This window comes from Etheostoma cragini, chromosome 1, assembly GCF_013103735.1.
Source record: "Etheostoma cragini isolate CJK2018 chromosome 1, CSU_Ecrag_1.0, whole genome shotgun sequence".
In the NCBI taxonomy this organism is placed as follows: Eukaryota; Metazoa; Chordata; class Actinopteri; order Perciformes; family Percidae; genus Etheostoma; species Etheostoma cragini.
The window spans coordinates 22,686,976-22,705,432 of record NC_048407.1 but is presented as its reverse complement, the minus strand read 5'-3'; the positions used below and the strand labels follow the sequence as shown (position 1 = coordinate 22,705,432).

The window sequence follows — 18,457 nt, the reverse complement described above, 5'->3', positions numbered from 1 at the left end:
ATATATATATATATATATATATATATATATTTCCATGTGACGCCCCCCTCACTCAGACATCTCTCCATTTAGAGCATGTGTGTGAAATGTGTTATGACAACAGAGTGTAAATTGTAATTTCCCCTTGCAGCATTAATTATTGTTGATTTATTATTACTATTGTTATTATTATTTACGTAGAGTTAAGGTTGAAGCACTTTACTTTTTGTGTGTGTCTGATTGATATAGCAATATACAGTATTGCAAGTACAGCAGTTATAAGTGTGTGTGTGTGTGTGTGTGTGGTGTGTAACAGTAATGGTTGTTCACCTGCAAGCATTTTGATTGATGGTTTGTTATGGCCTGACTGTTCTGTGGTACAAAATGTGAGAGATAGACAATCATGGTGGAGGTAAAGAAACAAAGGTATAGATGGACAATGGTTGCAATTATCTAACTGTCCTGTATTTGGTTCAAAATGGCCAAAAGTTGAAGAACCTTGTTTTTCAGTTTAGTTAAATACATAACTCATTTTTGGGTTGCATATCATTTACAAGGCTTATATAAGACACCAAAACACGGCACAGCATTTTATAGTAATAGCATGACAACAATCTTAATAATGGAGAGGTAAAATGACACTGTCAATGTTGGATGATTAGCCAGGTTCAACCTTTTTTGTTGGACAACCAATGTTTTTTTTAGCTGAAGCTTTCAGGTGATGTTGAAAGGCTGGGATTCTTGTAGTGCTGTTGTTGGTCTGAATACAGTATAACTAGCATTAGATGTTTTTTTAAATTTGTTTTTTTAACCACAAAAAATATATACAGTATCTACTGTATATATTGTCAGATTTGACAAGCGCCCCTGTGTTTGGAACATATCCATAATTCACATTCACAACTTTTGAGCTTTTTTTGTTTTTGATCCAATTGTCTCACATTACTGATGGAAAAGAGCCAATGTCAGGCTTTGGGCCAGCTTTCATTTTACTTTTCTAGTGATTTTTGTATGTACACTATGTGAGTTTGAGAGAGACAGATTTTTTGTTTGGGGCTAAAAGAGACTCTTAGATGTAATATTATTAGATAGCATATACTATATTGACAACATTTTATAACCATACTTTTTTTATTTCCATCCTGAATATTGTGTGGACTGGCCAATGCAAGACTAGATTCTGTAGCATACAGTAGAGCGTTGACAGGACATTGGGGGACAGAGAAAAGGTAATGGACAGGTCATGCAACAAAGGTCCCTGGCCACAATTTAACCTGGAACCCTGTGATTATAAGATCAAGGTCACCAGGACACACTAATAACACACTGTAAGTTTTGAGCAAAGATTTGAACTTAAACTATTTTGTGGGCCTGGTTTCTGAAATAATAAAAAAAAAATGTTATATCTGCACCATTTGGGTATTTTTGTAGCATGTATTTTGTCCTTTGGCTCTTAGTTGTCTTTTGTCTTCATGGGCCATCACACCAAATGGTTACTAAGTGATTCACTATCCATTCTTAATTTCTCAATTATAATTTTTAACAACTGTTCGACAACTGTTGTGTGCTGTTATGTGGAAACCAGAGACTGCTGACTAACAGATACATGTTATGTAATGTAGTTGTTTGTGAAGGTAAAACAATACAGAATATGAGGTTCAGGAGGTGGCAACTGTATGACGTGCATTACGCCTCTGTTGACTTGAAAACAAACACAAGGTTGCGTGTGTTTGTGTGTGTGAGGGACAGAGAGTACTTTAGTCTGAAGGACCCAGAGTCTTGGCTGACTGCCAGCAGTCTGGATACCCACAAACCACTGCTGCTGCTAGGCAGAATGGTCTTTTCTAAAGTGCAGTTAAACCTCTGTGGCCACATTTGAACTTTGATGCCTCCAAATCGTGATTAGTTGAAATTCCAACGTTTTAATTGGTTTGGAGTGTTTATCATGAACCCAGGCACCAATATATGTTGCTTTGGACAAAAGCAACTTTCACTTTAGGTGAAATGTGTTCTGTCTTGATGACTGAACAAGGCAATTCTTCATACAAGACAATACTTCACTAGAAACTACAGCTGTTCTTTATAGTCCAATCACTAAATGTACTCCCTTTATCTTGCCATCTAGGAGCAAATCAGGGCTTTTATCACGGGACCCCTTTTCACAACCTCATTGTTTTAACCTGAGCTTCCCATTCAATAAAACATCATCCTTTGAGGGCCCATTTGAAGCAACCAGTGACCCATGTAAGGGCCAGATTTACAGTGGGAAAAACCCAGTGAGACGTGGCTTGCTGCCAGCTGTCTTTTCACAATATCCTGCCACCTTGCTCCTGTTCCTTACCACAGTTCAGACAAATTGGTCCCTCTGGGATTTTGTGGAGCTTTTTTTTGCTTGCAGTGACCTAGCATTACATTGCATTTTCTCAAAACATGCACTTTAATTTTCATTTTTAATGCAGGCCTTGTTTTGAATATAAGTTTAATAATTGGTGCTAATTTTGAGTCAGGCGGGAAAAATTATACTGAGGTTACTGATACTTACTTTATTCAAAGGAAATAATTAACCAAAATGTGACTTGTGACATTGAGAAAGAGACATACAGTATATAAAAAAATCATGTGATTATTAGTGTACTTTAAATCATAGGAAGCTACTGGAAATAGTCAAGTGTTCATCTGTTGAATTTTCTGACAAGAAAGTTCAAAGCAAATGAAATGCTGCTACAGGCACCAGTCTTGATAAATATACAGTCTGCAGAAAACACAAGTAAACACAAAATAAAACGCGAATTTTTGTAAAGAATTTCAAGATTTTGAAGTGTATAGTTTGATGTACAATATCAATATTTCATTTTTTTCATACAATTTATTGGATACAGCGTTCAAACAATATTTACAACATAGTACAATATACGTCACCATTTTGTGGTTTCATGACGAGCAATTCTTCAAAACAAATGTCCTTTTGTGGTTTTATCCCATATCCCTCCCCCCAGCATTTCATTTTGTCTCTGGTTTTGTGTTCTTGTGAAAACCATGTCAATCTTATGATCAGTCAATCAAAAACAAAGTGCATTCATTTCATTGTATTCGTCGCACTGAATGAAACTCACATCAAAATAAAGCTCACTCTCCTCTCAATCATCTTCCTTTCCGTCTTCTTGAAAGCTTTGATTAGGATTAGGTGATTGTTGTAGAAGGTGTTAGTTAACACGATCCCGTAGATTAGTTATGTATTTGCTTCGGGGTAAATGGTAAGTTTTAAAAGAATGCAGTTTCTCTGCTGATTTTGCGATTTCATGTGGAAAGATTGCACAAATGTTAGGATCGATTTGTGCATTTAATATTACATTTACTTTTGTTTTACACCTGTATACACACTAATGCACGCCAAAAACACACATGCCTCTGCATCCCACTCTGGGAGACAGACAGCTTGATAGACAGTGGGGGGGTGGGTGAGATTCCTGGTTTAAGTATAAGGGGATTGCACAGCAGGCTGTTGCTTAAGGACACCAGAAAATCAGCGGGGTTCTTACCCTCTTATCGCACAAATCAAATGCCACCCACTGTCAAAGTGCCCTTGAGCAAGGCACTCAACTTCTCACAGTACGCCAGAAGAGTTGTGTGATCCTGTGTGTACCTCTCACTTCCCGTGTGTGTGTGTGTGTGTGTGTGTGAGTATCTCAGTACATAAAACATACACTCCCAGAGGCGAAATAACTGTAATTCTTCTTCAGAATAAGATCTTTTTTTTCTGCCTGTCTGTTTCTCTGCATGAAATGCCCTGTGAAAACAAATCTCTCATATTTCTCTCTTCTTTCTTTCTAACACAAATTTAAGAAACATCATTAAACACCTCAATACTATCTTTAAAGCCAGTCTTTAAAAGTGTTTTTGGCTTTAAAAGTTAGCTTAAGGCTACAGTAGCCAGCCTTGGGTAGACTGCCAAATATTTCCATAGCCACGGGTCTACAATTAAGCCCTAGAATGAATTATCCATGCATACAACTTAATAACTTCTTTAAGTACTTCACTTAATAAGTGGTTGGAATATAATTTTTTAAAAAAATCATCCAGTGGGGTTCCAAGTTAGAGTTACAAATATTTTTGAAATGACTACAGTAGTATATATTAGGTGTTAACACAGAGAGAAACTAAAAAAGGAAAAACGCCCATTGGCCCTTGCCTAAGGCCATTCTCTTTTTTCACTTAGAGAGAAAAGAAATTCTTGGTGTTTTATGTATCCCTACGTGTCTCTTGCTTCATAAATATAATTCAAAACAAATTTCCTACATTGGTTAAGAACATTGTGTGTGTCCTCATCTTGTTTTCTCACATTTTTTTTCTCACAAGTTTTTTTTTTATGTTGGCAAAAAGCTTCCCCCCTAAAAAATAAGTTTGGTTATTGATTTCAGTATATTCACTTATTTTCAATGTCTTTCATCATCTTCTCACTGCTTTTTCTGTGCTGGTCTTCTCTACAACAAGCGTTTCTTGTCTATCCATTTACTCTAAGCTGTGTTGTGTCACTGATGGACTGGTGTTCCACTAGACAAAAAAAAAAAATAGATTACACTCGGAGAATGACAGGTTAAAACAAATTGCCAGGGGCATACATCTACTGTACAAGTGTGAGGTGTATCTTGTGTTGGCAAGAAGAAGCCAAATGCTCTGCAAGATGGAAAAGAGTAATATCTGTTTTATGAGTTTACGTTGGTCTCGTCTCTGGTTTGTGTGAAGTAGATTGTTTTCCACCATGTCAGAGCATTTAGATATTTAGATATATGAGAAACCAGGATCCGAGCTGAATGGACTCACATTTCAGCAGGCAGAGGAACCACATTTAATGATTATTAAGATACAGTAATGGCATAGCTAGAAAACCCACATGATTTGACTATATGTTTTTATAATTTTTGGGGGGGAAATCGGGAGATTTTCTGTATAATTTTGTCAATAAATCGATTAAGACGTGTCCCTTAACTCTCTTTAAACCATCAACATTGCATTTAGTGGTGCAGTGGTTTTTAGTCTAATTTTTTCAGTCACAACTTTAGAATGGTCACACCTTAATAGAAACAAACTAAAATAATATTCAGGTTTTGAGTGCACCCTGTCTCAGTTATCATGAGTCATTGAAAAAGTTATACTTCGAAATGGCCAGTGGGAAAGCTTGTCTATTATATCCACTTAATTTAGACCTCATATTCTACTCCTATGAGCTTCCCATCACAGTTGTTTATTGTTCCAGCTTTACCAGAGCAGCTGGAGGTCAAGTACCTTGGTCAAGCACATTATAATGGTCATTGAATAAGGCTCTCCTTTACTTCCCCTATCAGGATTTCCCTGTATGGTTGGTGGATTTCAACCTGTCTGTTCACAAGCTTTCTTTATACCTGCAAACTGTTAAAATCCACTGGTTGCAAACATCAATCCTAATTTCACCTTGTGAAGGTGTGATTGATACAGGTTGTCACGGTCGTTGCTAGAAAACTGCACGAGACTCGAGGAAAAAGTGTTTTGAAATATATTCAGTCAGTACTGGTCAATATCAACATAATTTCTTAAAGAGAAGAAAAGAGATGAAGGATCAACATTGAGCCATCAATGGTCTTATACCATCAACAAATGAGAACACCAACATGAAGCCTGCAGCCTTTGCAGGTCATGCTGCATTTTTGATGTATGTTAGCAGTTTTTTTTCACAGGAGACCTGGAATGCTTTATCTTATTCTAGTGTGCAGTATATATGCAGATAAAGAAAAAAATTTTAACTTACTAAATAATACATGTTTAATTGAATAGGTTTTTTTGCGTTTTCCATACTCTCTATTCTTCTGAAATTAAACAAAGCCTTTGAGCCGACTTGCGACTGACTACACTCACAAGGCATTCTCCTCTCACTGGGACATATATCCATGGCACCCCTTTTAATCATGGCATGTACTTAAGCTGTCAGTGCTTTGCTCACTCTCTTGCTTCATGCCTGCTGCCACAACACTCTCTTGAAAGCTGCTAATAACTGCTACTGCTGTCCCCACTGCTGATCATATAGCATTTCAAAAGCGTCACCTCCACCCCAGCATCCACCTGTAGGCTCTGAGTTGTCATTTAGAGAAGAAATTAGTATCCTCACTCCGTCCTTTGTGCTTCTTTGAGGGGAGCGGCAAGTGTAGACACTAAAAATCTATGCTGTAAATATTCTACTCACACATAATTCCATGTTCTTGACTCACTGAAATGCAGTGAGCTTCAGAAAACTGTCAACATTAAAAGCTGAGTTATAGAAGTATTCTGCTTGGTGAGCCCCTTGTAAGTCAAATTTACCAGAAGCTTGCTAAGACATGCTAAAGGTCATCAGGCTTTGATCTTTGCATACATTTTCAGAAGAAAGTCAACATTTAATTAGTTCTATTTCATATAGGCTTTGCCCTCAAAGGGTTGACGTTGTTGGGTATCATCCCTTTGCGCATGTGCAGTCATGAAGATTCTCTTTCCCGTCCTTGCATCCCGCACAGACTTCAACTACTCCCACCGATACTGTATATAACATGAGCGGACCCGTTGTCCATTTCCCTATTTTTCTTCATGCTAGTAGTATGCAGACCTCTTCTCCCAGCGGTGTTCACCTGTGTACCAGCTGCCGGACCAGCCCCCTCGCTGTGAGTCCTGCCTCGGTGCTGCTCACACCAGCCTACCATTCACCCCCGAAGCCTCCTGCCAGCTCCATGCCCAACTACCATCTAAAGAGCTTACGGCAGGCGGCAGCCTTTCTGGCCTGTCAGATTGTTGGGGAGGGGGATGGCAGCTGGACAGAACGAGGGGACCCCGTCAGCGCCCTAGAGCTGCCTGGCACTCACCCCTCGATGCCTCCTGCCAGTTCTGCGCTTGCCTGCCATCTGTAGAGCGTTATGGCGGGCGGAAGCTATTCTGGCTTGTCAAGTTGCTGAGGAGGGGGATGGTAGCTGGGCAGACCCATGGTACCCCATCAACATCCTTGGATCTGCCCAAAGAGTACGTCTGCGATGGGTAAGAGCCCACTAGCTTGACGCCCTCGGATAACACCTCTGTCACTTGTTGTCCCTCCTGCCCTTTGGGAGGATGGGAGCTTGTGACAGCGGAGGATTATGGAGTCCCGCTACGGCAACTGTCTCGGTCCCAGGAGAGGAGCACCACACCAGCAGCTTTCTCCACTCACTCTTCTCAGCAGCGGGTGGGCTCTCTGCCCACCGCTAAGTAATTGTTCTTGACCTGGGAGAATGCCAAGTAGCATTCCCCTAACCCGGGAGATGGACGGCTGTCCTGCCACGGCGGCAGAGCCTGGCCTCCATCCCGCTTCCAACTGCCCCTTTTTCCGACGGAAGCCCACATTGCCATCTCCTCAAAAGCAGGTCCATGCTTGCTTCACTGACCCGTACTAGTGTACCACCTAGGTGGCTGCGGCCCTGAACAATGCTGTTTCTTGCTAGCATGACCGTTAGTTCTATTGTCATCGCCATGACTGCTTAGCTGGGGCAGTTCCCTTCTGAGGCTGGGGCTGCCATGGGCTGTAGGCAGTGCAGAGGATATGGTGACTCACCTCCTAGAGAGTAGCGCTTGGGTGGAACCAAGATGTCGGCTCAAGACAACGGCGCCCTGTGGGCTGCGGTCTAGCCGTCTCCAAGCCCTGGCTCTAGCTCCACCTACAGCGGCGCGGACATGAGGCCCGGCGGGCAGCCCCCACTTTGCCATTTCAGAAACGGCTGCTGCAGCGACGGTGACGCGGCACCGGGGACGTGTGTCTCACTCCAGCTAGAGTTGGGAACAAAATGGCAATTTTAAGGGCCACTTAGTTCCTGTGAAAATGTTTTTCCTCCTTCAGACAGTCCAACTTGTACCTCCGGGGCATCTGCAACCGCTGGATCTCATGTTTCACCTTAAAAACAGAAATGCTCACCGCCATGTCCATAAGCAGTATGCAAAGCTAACCGGACTATGTCATTGACAGGCTTATACACACCCGGGTGTTATAGCCTACTCAGTCTTTGCCTTTTTCTATGGCTTGGGAGCGGAATACTCACTGCTGTGTAAACAACCATCACACAAGCAAGCTAGCGTAGATACAGATCATGTTCTATATTTATGCATGCGAGGGCCTTCCTCTCGATGACACTATAGTGCAGGAAGGCGCAGCACGCTTTGTTGCTATGGTAACAAACAACACGTGGAGTTTCGTGGAGTGCCCACTCACTATGGGCTGCGCTGCTCAGACATCCTTCTCCCTCGGCTACGCCAGCGGGATGAGGAAAACAATGACCAGGTGAATACTCCCGCCCCACACTGGGGTAACCGGCCAACAGTACCCTACCATGAGCTGGACAACCCGATCACATGTCTCGCTCGTCGGCGGAATGGGCTCCGTGCTCCCTGCTGACCTGCTGACCAAACAACAAACAGTCATGCGCACGGCCGCTCTGAGAGCCATCTTCTCCACTAACATTGGTTGAAGAAAAATGCTGATGTTGGGAAACAAACAGGTCCGCTCATGTTATATACAGTATTGGCAGATGTGGTTGAGGCCCATGCTGGACGCAAGGGCGAAAAAGAAAATATTCACGACTGTGCATGCGTGAAGAGATGGTACCCAATAGTGTCAGCTCTTAGAGGGCTACGCCTATATTCATAGAATCTGGAGTTACAATTCATAACTATTGATCTCTTTCTGAAATAGCTTTTACAGAAATTATTAAATGAGTATTTCCCAATAAATACACAAACAACAACATATCTTCACAATCCCATAGTAACAAGGCTGCAAGTGGATAACTGTAAAGGTAATTAATGGTGTTACTATGTTATCAGCCTACTTCACTGATAGAGATGTGTTGATGAGATGGAAACATACCTGGTTCCTAAATGTCTTGTATAAGTCAGACAAAACCCATTTCACTGAAATACTAACAACAGTTTTTTTGCTCTGACTCATTTGAATGAAAGCTCTCACCTGTTCCTCTCATGTTTACCAGCTTTAGCATGTGTGGTATCACTGGCTAGTTTTAATACACAGTTGATATATGCTTGTGGTGTGTCTGAAAAGAGAATATTACTGCCATAAACTGTTTAGTAATTTTTGCTCAAGTCACAAGTGAGTCTAAAGTAATTTGGTCCAAGTCTTATGCAAGTTTCAAGTTATTTTTTTTTGGCAAGACAAGTCACAGGTTATGTCAAGTCAAGAAGAGTCCTTAGTTAAGGCAATTCCAAATAGTTTGTATAACTAGTTAAAAACAGTATGACAATGAATAATTATTGATATTCAATGAAATTAATTTAATCAAAGCAAAAATACTAATGTTAGCTAACATCAGACCTCTTGGGAAACACATATCAGAATGATTCTTCAATGAGCAGTTCTCTCATTCAGCAGTTCGCTTTTTTCCTTCTTTTACAACTAATAAGGCTTCATCAGTGGTCTTTGATGTTACGTGTTGCAATAGCAAGAAGCCAGTTATCCAATCATGATTCACATTTTGCGCTGCTGCTGCTGCATAGTGTTCTTGATAGTTAGAAATGTGACATACAATTATATTTCATGTTCAAAAGCTAATATTCAAACTTATGAATATACACAAGTTGTTTGAGTCATCATGCCTCAAGTCAAGTCAAGTCTTTAGTCATTAACTTACAAGTCTAAGTCGAGTCTGAAGTATGGATATGTGGATTTATTTTTTTGTCAACCGAAGTCACAAATCATCAAAACAATGACTTGAGTCAACCTGAGTCCAAGTCTCAAGTTCACATCTCTTCTGCTATATGAGTTCACAGTATGCAACATATTAGTTAATGTTACCATAACATTCTACATGTTTTCATCAGGTTTTCCATTGCACATGTTTGGGCCACTGATACTTTTAAAGCCGTTGAACTCAATGACACGCATATCTTATTCACCGTTAGAGTAGGGGTCTTCAATGTTTTTTAAGCCAAGGACCCCTTAACTGAAAAAATAAATGGAGAAGGGACCCCCTACTACACATATTGTATAGTTGCATAATTGATTAAATAAACTGGGCCTAGAATAACATGTAGGGCAGCCTAAAGCCTTCATGTATAGCCCACACCCCTGTTGTCAGAGGGTCAGTACACCGAAGAAGGGAAGTATTCCCTTCTCTGGCATATATGTTGCTTTATTCATGGAAATCTTACGTCACGTTACATTACTAAGATTTGCTGGGTCTGGTTATATATAATTCAAACCGCACTAATTTCATTATTTTGAATGACCAGCTTGTGTACACCAACACTAAGAGAAGAGTGATGGTAATGAAAATAACACAGATGCTATTTTCTAATCCCACTATTCCTTTTTAGTGTACTACCATCCAATCTGAACAGTAATCCTAGCATTAAGAGAGTCCGTCAAGTTCAACATCAGACATGCCCACAGTCTGGTGGATTGCCAAGCAGAGCGAGGGATATGTTAAACAGGCAGATAGATGGGCAGTCGGATAGATGGACGAAGCATCCGAAAGGCACACTGGCAAGCTAGCTGTGTGATCTGTTGACTGTAAAAACTGGCTGTCTGGAATCACTGAGTGGCTGTCTGATTACATAAACTTGATGACGGGTTGGACAGTTGACCATCTGGAGAAACGGTCACATAGCTTCAACCCCGATCACTTATTTTATATATAAATGTCAAACAGCCGTAGGATCAGTGTGCTGGCCTGATTGGGAGGGAAAGCATGATGAAAAGAGAGCATGGAGAGAGGTAGGAGTGACATACCAAGATTGAGAGAGAGAGAGACACACAGAGAGAAAGACAGAGAGAGAGAGAGAGAGAGAGAGAGCGAGAGAGAGAGAGATGCAGAGATACAGAGAGAGATGCAGAGCTAGACGGGGATGTAGAATCATGTCAGTGCATCAGTACAGTGACAGCTAGACAATTACCGCTCATTACCTGACTGACTGACTGACTGACTGACTGACTGACTGACTGACCGACCGACTGATCGTGTGTGCCGTTTGTGTCTCAAATGGCCAATTGGCTAGGAGACAGATGATGATTCATACGTGTGCACACACACACACACTCAGAAAATAATGTAAACACACCCTAAACGCCTATTACACACACAGGCAGGGGCAACATGCACATACACAGGCAGTGTAGAAGTGCACAGCCGTACAGACATAGACAGCCTATGCAGTTACACTCGCAATATATATGTTGACACAGTGAGTCATGGTGCACATTACATACATGTTAATGTTATGTCACTTTTATTTGCAACCTAGGGAGGTGCCTGTGTTGAGTGTTTGGTTGTGTGTGTGTCTGTGTGTGTGTGCGCGCCTGCACGTGTATGAATCATCATCTTTCTCCTGGCCAATCCTCCATTTGAGACATAAACAGCACCGTCCCAGAGACATACAGAAACGGGATTACAATGCTTGTGTTTGGATTTACACTGTGTGTTTATCTTAAGGGGTATAATTTCCGGAGTTTGGGGTTTTGTAACCTTTAATATGTGTAAGTAATGCATATTGTAATGCAATGTTTTTTCCAATCAATACATAATTTACTGTCAAACTTGTTTTAGCTTTCAGTAGCAGCCATTGTAGCTCCATAACGCAGCCATTACGTCTTTAAACAATTAACCATTGCCCAATGAAATTAAAATGTTGATGTTGATAGATCATATGCCCATGACATTAAAACATGAAGGAGGAAAGCATGCTCCCAATAATTAGTTACACCCATTTTACTTGGTTCACACGTTATTTGTCGAGTGGTGAAATATTCATGTCAGAATGCAGCCGCTGTCCCCTGTGGCCACCAAGGTGATTTATTATAGCCTGTGACCAGGCATTTCTCTGTCTGGTTGAGAAAAATAGAAGGTGCACCAAAAATGCAGTTTATTCGATACAACTAGCCTAAAATAAATACAGTCTAATACAATAGTCCTGCAATAAAATCCTACCATCAGGAAGGATATACTGTTCAGTTTTGTTTAAACTGTTTTAGAGGTGGTTATAAGTTTTCATTTTATTTAGTTTTATTGTTAGCTGTACCTAATAAACTGGCGACTGAGTATATTTATCCAAAAAAACAGATTAATTGTAATAACACCCAGAGCAACAATTGAAAATATTAGTCAAAATAGAATAATGTACTGAATGAACTGCTAACTAAACAAAAAAAGTTTTACTCAATCCCACTTGACAATTCATCAACTAACATACATACTTACAGTTTATAAAAGAAAAATAATGAATAATAATCATAGGTTTCACTCGCGATTTCTTGCGTTTACTCACAGAAATTGCAAAACTATTAGCATGTACTGTTATATACAGCGTGCGATATTTAGCCACGGGGACTGTAATGCTTTGTCTTTAAAACTAAAAAAAACAGAACTTTGATTAATGGCTCAATAATCGAATTTCATACACATTAAACAAAGACATTTGAGCTGGCAGACATTGCTGTGGCTAAGTAAATTAAAAATCTTATTTACACTTATCAGAGGCAAAGCCCTTCTCCTTATTCCTTTTGTCTCGTCTCACCACTCACCTCTCCGTTTCGCCCTTCCATTTCCTCTGTCTCCTCTTTTCCCTCCATCTCTCTTTCTGTTTGTGACTTTTTGTGTGCTCGCTTCATCAGTCTTGTCTGTCCTTTGTGTCCTTGATTTAAGGCCAGAAAATTAAAATTATTAATTTTTCACTGTGCTGTTTTCACTGTCGTCTCTGGTTAAATATTGTTTTGGCCATCCACCTTTCTCTCCTTTTTGCCAAACCTTTTTACCTCTTTTCCACTTTGTCACTTTCATTTTCTCCTTTAGTGTTTCAGCCCAGCCCACGTCTCGGTTGACCTAGCTGACCTTTCAAATTATGAAAAATGAATTGTAGAAAATGACTGCAATAATACAGAAACCAGAGTCATTGGCGCTACTGCCTTGATTACATTAGCACTTAAATTCTGTTTTAATGGCTGGTCTTTCTCTTTCCTCACTACTCTCATTCTCTTTGGTTTGGTCTCTCCTCATATATCATTATTGCATACTTTTGTGGGTAGAGAAAGGACAATTGATTGTATCCAAACTTGTGTCAAATGATTGTTCTCTTGATTTAGTTGCTGTTTATCAAGTGCTACTTATCTCTGCACTTCTGTTTGCTCGCTTTTGTGGACACTCAAAAGTAAAATGGTGTCAATTAATCATTTTTGCCGCCTCTTTAATTTAAGATATAGCTTTTGACATACAGTGCTGAGCTTTTGTGGAACTAAAGATGATTAACTTAAGCAGCACCTTTGTCTACCAGGGCTGTAACGATACACCAAACCCAGGGTTTGGTTCGTATCAAGATTTTAGGCCCACGATTTGATACAAACCTTGATTCTTTATTTTTTTTTTTTGGTTCTCAGTAAACATAATACAACTTTTTTTCTGTCACATGGCATACCACTTTGCAACACATTTATACAGATACTTTTATTTATTGATATTGATTGATTTCAATACCAATCAAACACCAAAGATTATTTTGTACCTTAAAATAATGTTTCCAAAATTGTTTCAGTGGTTCATTAACTTGTTGGAATGAGACGTAAGAATGTTGATAATGGTAACAGTAATGGCCAACTCCGCTCCCAACCTGCAGGGGGAACGAAGAGGAAAAGGGCTTTGGTGTTTACAGTAAACGTGCTCATGTTCAGTTATTTTTAGTACAATTGTTTTGACCACGGTTAACAACTCTGGGCTAACCCACAAATTCATCAGTAACGTTAACTGTATAGATAGACGACTAATGGTAATTTAGCTAGCTAGCACACTCTTGTCTTCTGCCTCAGACTCCTGGCGTTACAATGCTTCAGTCAGGATGAGAGCTGACAACACCCCCGGGGACACATCCATTCCACAGTCAGCCCCCAGCCAGCTAGCAACCATTCACTACCCGAGTCAGAACAGCGACCATGTGTAACATTAGCTACACCTCCGTTAGCGTTACCGGTGCCCCCCCCTTTCACTTTTAGCCATCTTTACAGATAGCTAAATTTAGCAGACAAAACAGGAACAAGTCACCAAAAGGACTAATACTAATAGTAATTTAACGATATGGTAGCATTGGATCTGGACGGGAAGAATAACTCTGGGAGTAGAAGAGGTGTGTTGCGATTCTGCCTTCTAATACCGCGACACAGGTTCGTGGAGCTGAGTGTCGTGATTTCAGTTTTATTTTCCTTATCGTTATAGCCCTATTGTCTACTATGTCTAATGATGTGTTTTTGCATCTATATACTATATACCTCAAAATGCAGCAAGTTCAGTTATTAAGCTCATTTCATGCCCTAACTTCCAAACATACCCGTATGAATATCAGACTATTGTTCTCCATTGAATGTTTCTTAATGATATAAACACAGTCACATTATTTTGGCTTCCTCATCTACAGTACATGTAGGCAATTCAATACGCTATTCATCTCACAATTGTGTGTTATTTGTTCCTTTTCTAAACCTCTCTATTCTCCCCCAAGAATCAAACATGCTGTTTTACCTCAACCTCCGGTGTACTCAAGAGCTTACCTCTCTGTATCAGAGTCAAACCACACCTAACTTCTCTTATCACATTAGTTTGGCTGACTGTTATTGGGTGAATTCTTAAATTACAGTGTGCTTTTATAATGTGTTTTCATTCTGTATTTTTAGAGTGTCTGCACTCACAACATGGTTGGTTATCATGAATAGTGGATCTTGCACTGCACTGTAGCTCAGTGGTGCATTAAATTCAATTCAATTTATTTTTAGAGAGTGGGAAAATCTCTCACTTTACTCTATTTTTATTCAATAAGGAAGACAGCAGGAGACCTGAAAGTAGCGGGATGTCAAGAAAACACTAAAGAGTTGGTCTTGGAGGGACCAGATTGCAGGGATCTTTATGACTTCAGGGCTGTGGGCCTTAATATCAACACTAAACACAAAAGTATTTTGCTGTCACTTTTATATGTTTCAGGTTTGATGTTTTTGCCTCATTGTTTGCTTTTAGAAATGCTGTGTTTCATAGACATTTTTTTCTTTTGTTTTTCAGGTTGTCAGGATTCATGCTGCCCTCCCCTATAGTCAGCAGTGGATCCATATTGGCCTTGTGGTTTACCACAGACTTTGCTGTCAGTGCACAGGGCTTCAAAGCTGTGTACGAAGGTAAGGCAATGTGTGAGTGTGCATAGTGATGTATGAGTGCTGTTCATGATGCACAGACAATTTCTGAGGCAATAGTGATGACAAATGTTACCTGCCAAGCAAAGTGTGTTGGAAGACTTTGTATGCAGTGAGTTTTAAGAAAATTATAAAGTATTCACAACAAGCTATCTATTTTGAAATTGTAATTGTTTATGAGAAAGTATTCAAATGAAAGGTTTGTTGCGGTTGCTTGAGAGTGACTTTGATGACATGCGTAAAGCTGATGGCAATGTTCCACTGTTTGGTTGCACTGACTGTTGATTAGTGGTAATATAATACAGGTCATCATATCTCATCATTGCCTAACTTTTGAAATCACTGTTGTTTGTGTTATTGTGAATCAGATATAATTTTTGGGGGTTCAGAATTTATAAAGAAGTTTATCGCACCGAGAAACCTGGGAGCACTCCCGTTTTTCAATCCAAAGTAGTGAAACACTCAGTGAAATACATGGTAACAATTCTCTGGTCTCATGGGGAACCTGTATGGCTATGCCCTACTTCTAATATGAGAATAACTGTTGGAGATAGATGTGTGTGCGAGCAGCGCAGAGATGATGTCTTGGTCATCCCTCCATCAGTTGGGACTATTGTAATGTATACACATTACATACATATTCTGTAGTCATGAGTCCATGTGTAATGTATTCTTATTTCTGCACTGAGAGCTCCATGTTCACAATAGTGCTTGTTGTGTTGACTTCCTGGCTGCATGTTGTTTTACTGTGAGTCTTACGTGTGTTATGAATGTGGTATACAAGACTGCTCTATGTCTGTGTGTGTGTTGGGATGCAACACAAATGCTTAGCCTGACCTTTTGAAGATGCTACACATGCACACGCACACACACACACACACACACACACACACACACACACACACACACTCATACACATAGAGTTACATTACGCTTGCATAACAGTTCATCTATGAATCATGAACTTTAAATATCAAAGACAAACTCTAGAGACCAGCTATACAGTGTACACTTAATCCCCTGCTTGTATATTTGTCTGTGTGTGTGTGTGTGTGTGTGTGTGTTTGTGTGTGTGTGTGTGTGTGTTGGTGTGGTTGTGTGATTCATCTGTATATGTCTTTGTATACTGTATATTGTTGTGTATATTGTTGTGTGTCCTGTAGCCCTATAGTGTGCGTTGTCCTGGATATGTGCCATTTGTGTGTTTGTGTATGATAAAAGCAACCTAACAGCCATTAAACCTTTTTCCAGGAAGTACTTTGTCTTTATTTTTGCTCTTTCCATTGTTCTGTTTCACATCTGTGGGGGACCCTTAAGTGTGTTTGTTGCCTCAGGAAGAACTGTGATTGTGCGTGTGTGCGTGCATGCGTACAACTGACAGGTCTTTGTTAATGTTTTCCTTTTTTCTATGTTGCTTTGTTTTGCAATGATGTCTTAGACTTTAAACATTGATGTCTATGTGGGTATGTGTATTGTGAATGATTGTGTTTGTCTAAAGGAAATGGAATTCATGAATCAAAACAAGGCATGACAGTTACTATATGTTAAGTTTTTTGTGTATATAGTATGAATCAGTAATCATTCCTAGCATGTGCAAGTTCCAACTAACTGTTTAGCTGTCCACTTTATCAGTACGCCCTTAAACATTACTGTTTTAAATTGAGACAAATATGGGAAGAAAAAAGGAAAACATAAACAAAAATAGTTGTGTATTGCTGATTTGATCATGTAAGGTTGATGTAAGATGTCGTCTCAAAGCATGATATCAGAGGGAAGATAAACTGACATTTCACACAGTGGGTTTGTTACATGTACAATTTTACATAAAAAGGAACATTTTGAGGCAAAGCTAATCTAGTTACATTGTTCAAAGGATTGAATTTCTCAAATGAGAAACAATTATCACAAACCATATCCTGTGGCAAATGTATTGCAATGCAATTTTCCAAGACAAAGTCATTGTGCCTTACAAAGGTAATTGCATGTGTAATATGACACATTGAGAGATCAAATTTTAATCAGTTGTCAATTTGCCAGATGATTTCATAGAAATTTTGGGGAGTGTTACCGACACTGCAGCATAAACCACACTTTAAAGATAACACTCAGAAATTCTTGTTAACTCAAATCACTACTCAAGACCAGAACTAATCTTGACTTTTTCACTTGTAAAACAAAAACATTTCTTAGCTGTCTGCTCAATTTAAAAAGCCTGTAAACAACCTCTATGACTGTAATCCACAGATTCACCATTCAACTCAAATTTGGATGCTTGTTACAATCTGCAGATTAGACCGGCAAACGTTTGTTTTCACCCTATCAAGAAAAACAGGGAGGCCACCTACAGAGGGAGGATTCTGAGTTAAATGGTTGATTTGGATATTATGTTAGCAGAGTTCATCATCAATCAAAAGAAAGTTGTACTGTGCATATCAACCTTTGTGCTCTCTATCTGTCTTTTATGCTCTATGTCTGTTTTGCAATGTGATCAGAAGACTCTGCACAAATCTTGCATGAATTGCTTATGTGAATACTGTCAAAAACTAATTATATTAATACGTGGGTGGTGATAGGTTAGAGGGTCAGGAACTTTAATTCATGACAGCGAACACATCACTGTATAGGACCAAAGTCCCCAAGGGCTCAGCCCACAGGTCCAGGAGGTACACCTTTGGATTCACTCATACATTGTAGTCTATAAATTACTAAACTGCCTCTTTCTGTCAGTGCCTGTGAACTTGCCTGTGAAATCTGTTGTTCATAGTTTTGTTCTCTTCGTAGTAAATCAACATTTTATGATGCTTCAGTGTTTTTATTAGGGTTTTTGATGATAATTTATTCTGAAAGACCCATTCTCTGAGTTTAAAACCAAACTCTTTTATATCCCAAAACCTCTTACTAGTTTCTATATCAAATTTCCTTGGGGAATAAAAAAGAAAACACAAAATAAATCAATTCACTGAACTACGTGAGCAAATTTAGCCAAATAACTGATTTGCAAAAAAGAAAAAAATAGTATTCAAAGTAATCAGACAATCTCAACATCTTCTTTTCATCTTCTCTCTGTTTCTCTCCTCACATTTTATTACTCTCCCTCCTTGATATCCTCTCCTCTCCTTCTCATTTAAACAAATTCACACTAACAAAGAATCTATTCAGCCTGTCTTTTTTATTGTCCTTAACAACCCATCTCTCCTGTCTGTCTGTCAGCCCCTCTCTGTTAACAAATCTTTTCTCTGTTCTATCCTTTTATTAAAGGAAACGAAATTGAACTACATGTCTGAA

The 18,457-nt window shown here is 39.5% G+C and overlaps 1 protein-coding gene across 1 annotated transcript in view; it reads left to right on the top strand.

Moving 5' to 3' along the window:
* Positions 1 to 18,457, top strand: part of LOC117948226 (CUB and sushi domain-containing protein 1-like) — a 306,260-nt gene that overhangs the window by 27,030 nt on the left and 260,773 nt on the right. The window contains exon 2 of the mRNA XM_034877777.1: positions 15,045 to 15,157. Coding sequence (XP_034733668.1) covers positions 15,045 to 15,157 — 113 coding nt within the window. The remainder of the gene's footprint in view (positions 1 to 15,044; positions 15,158 to 18,457) is intronic.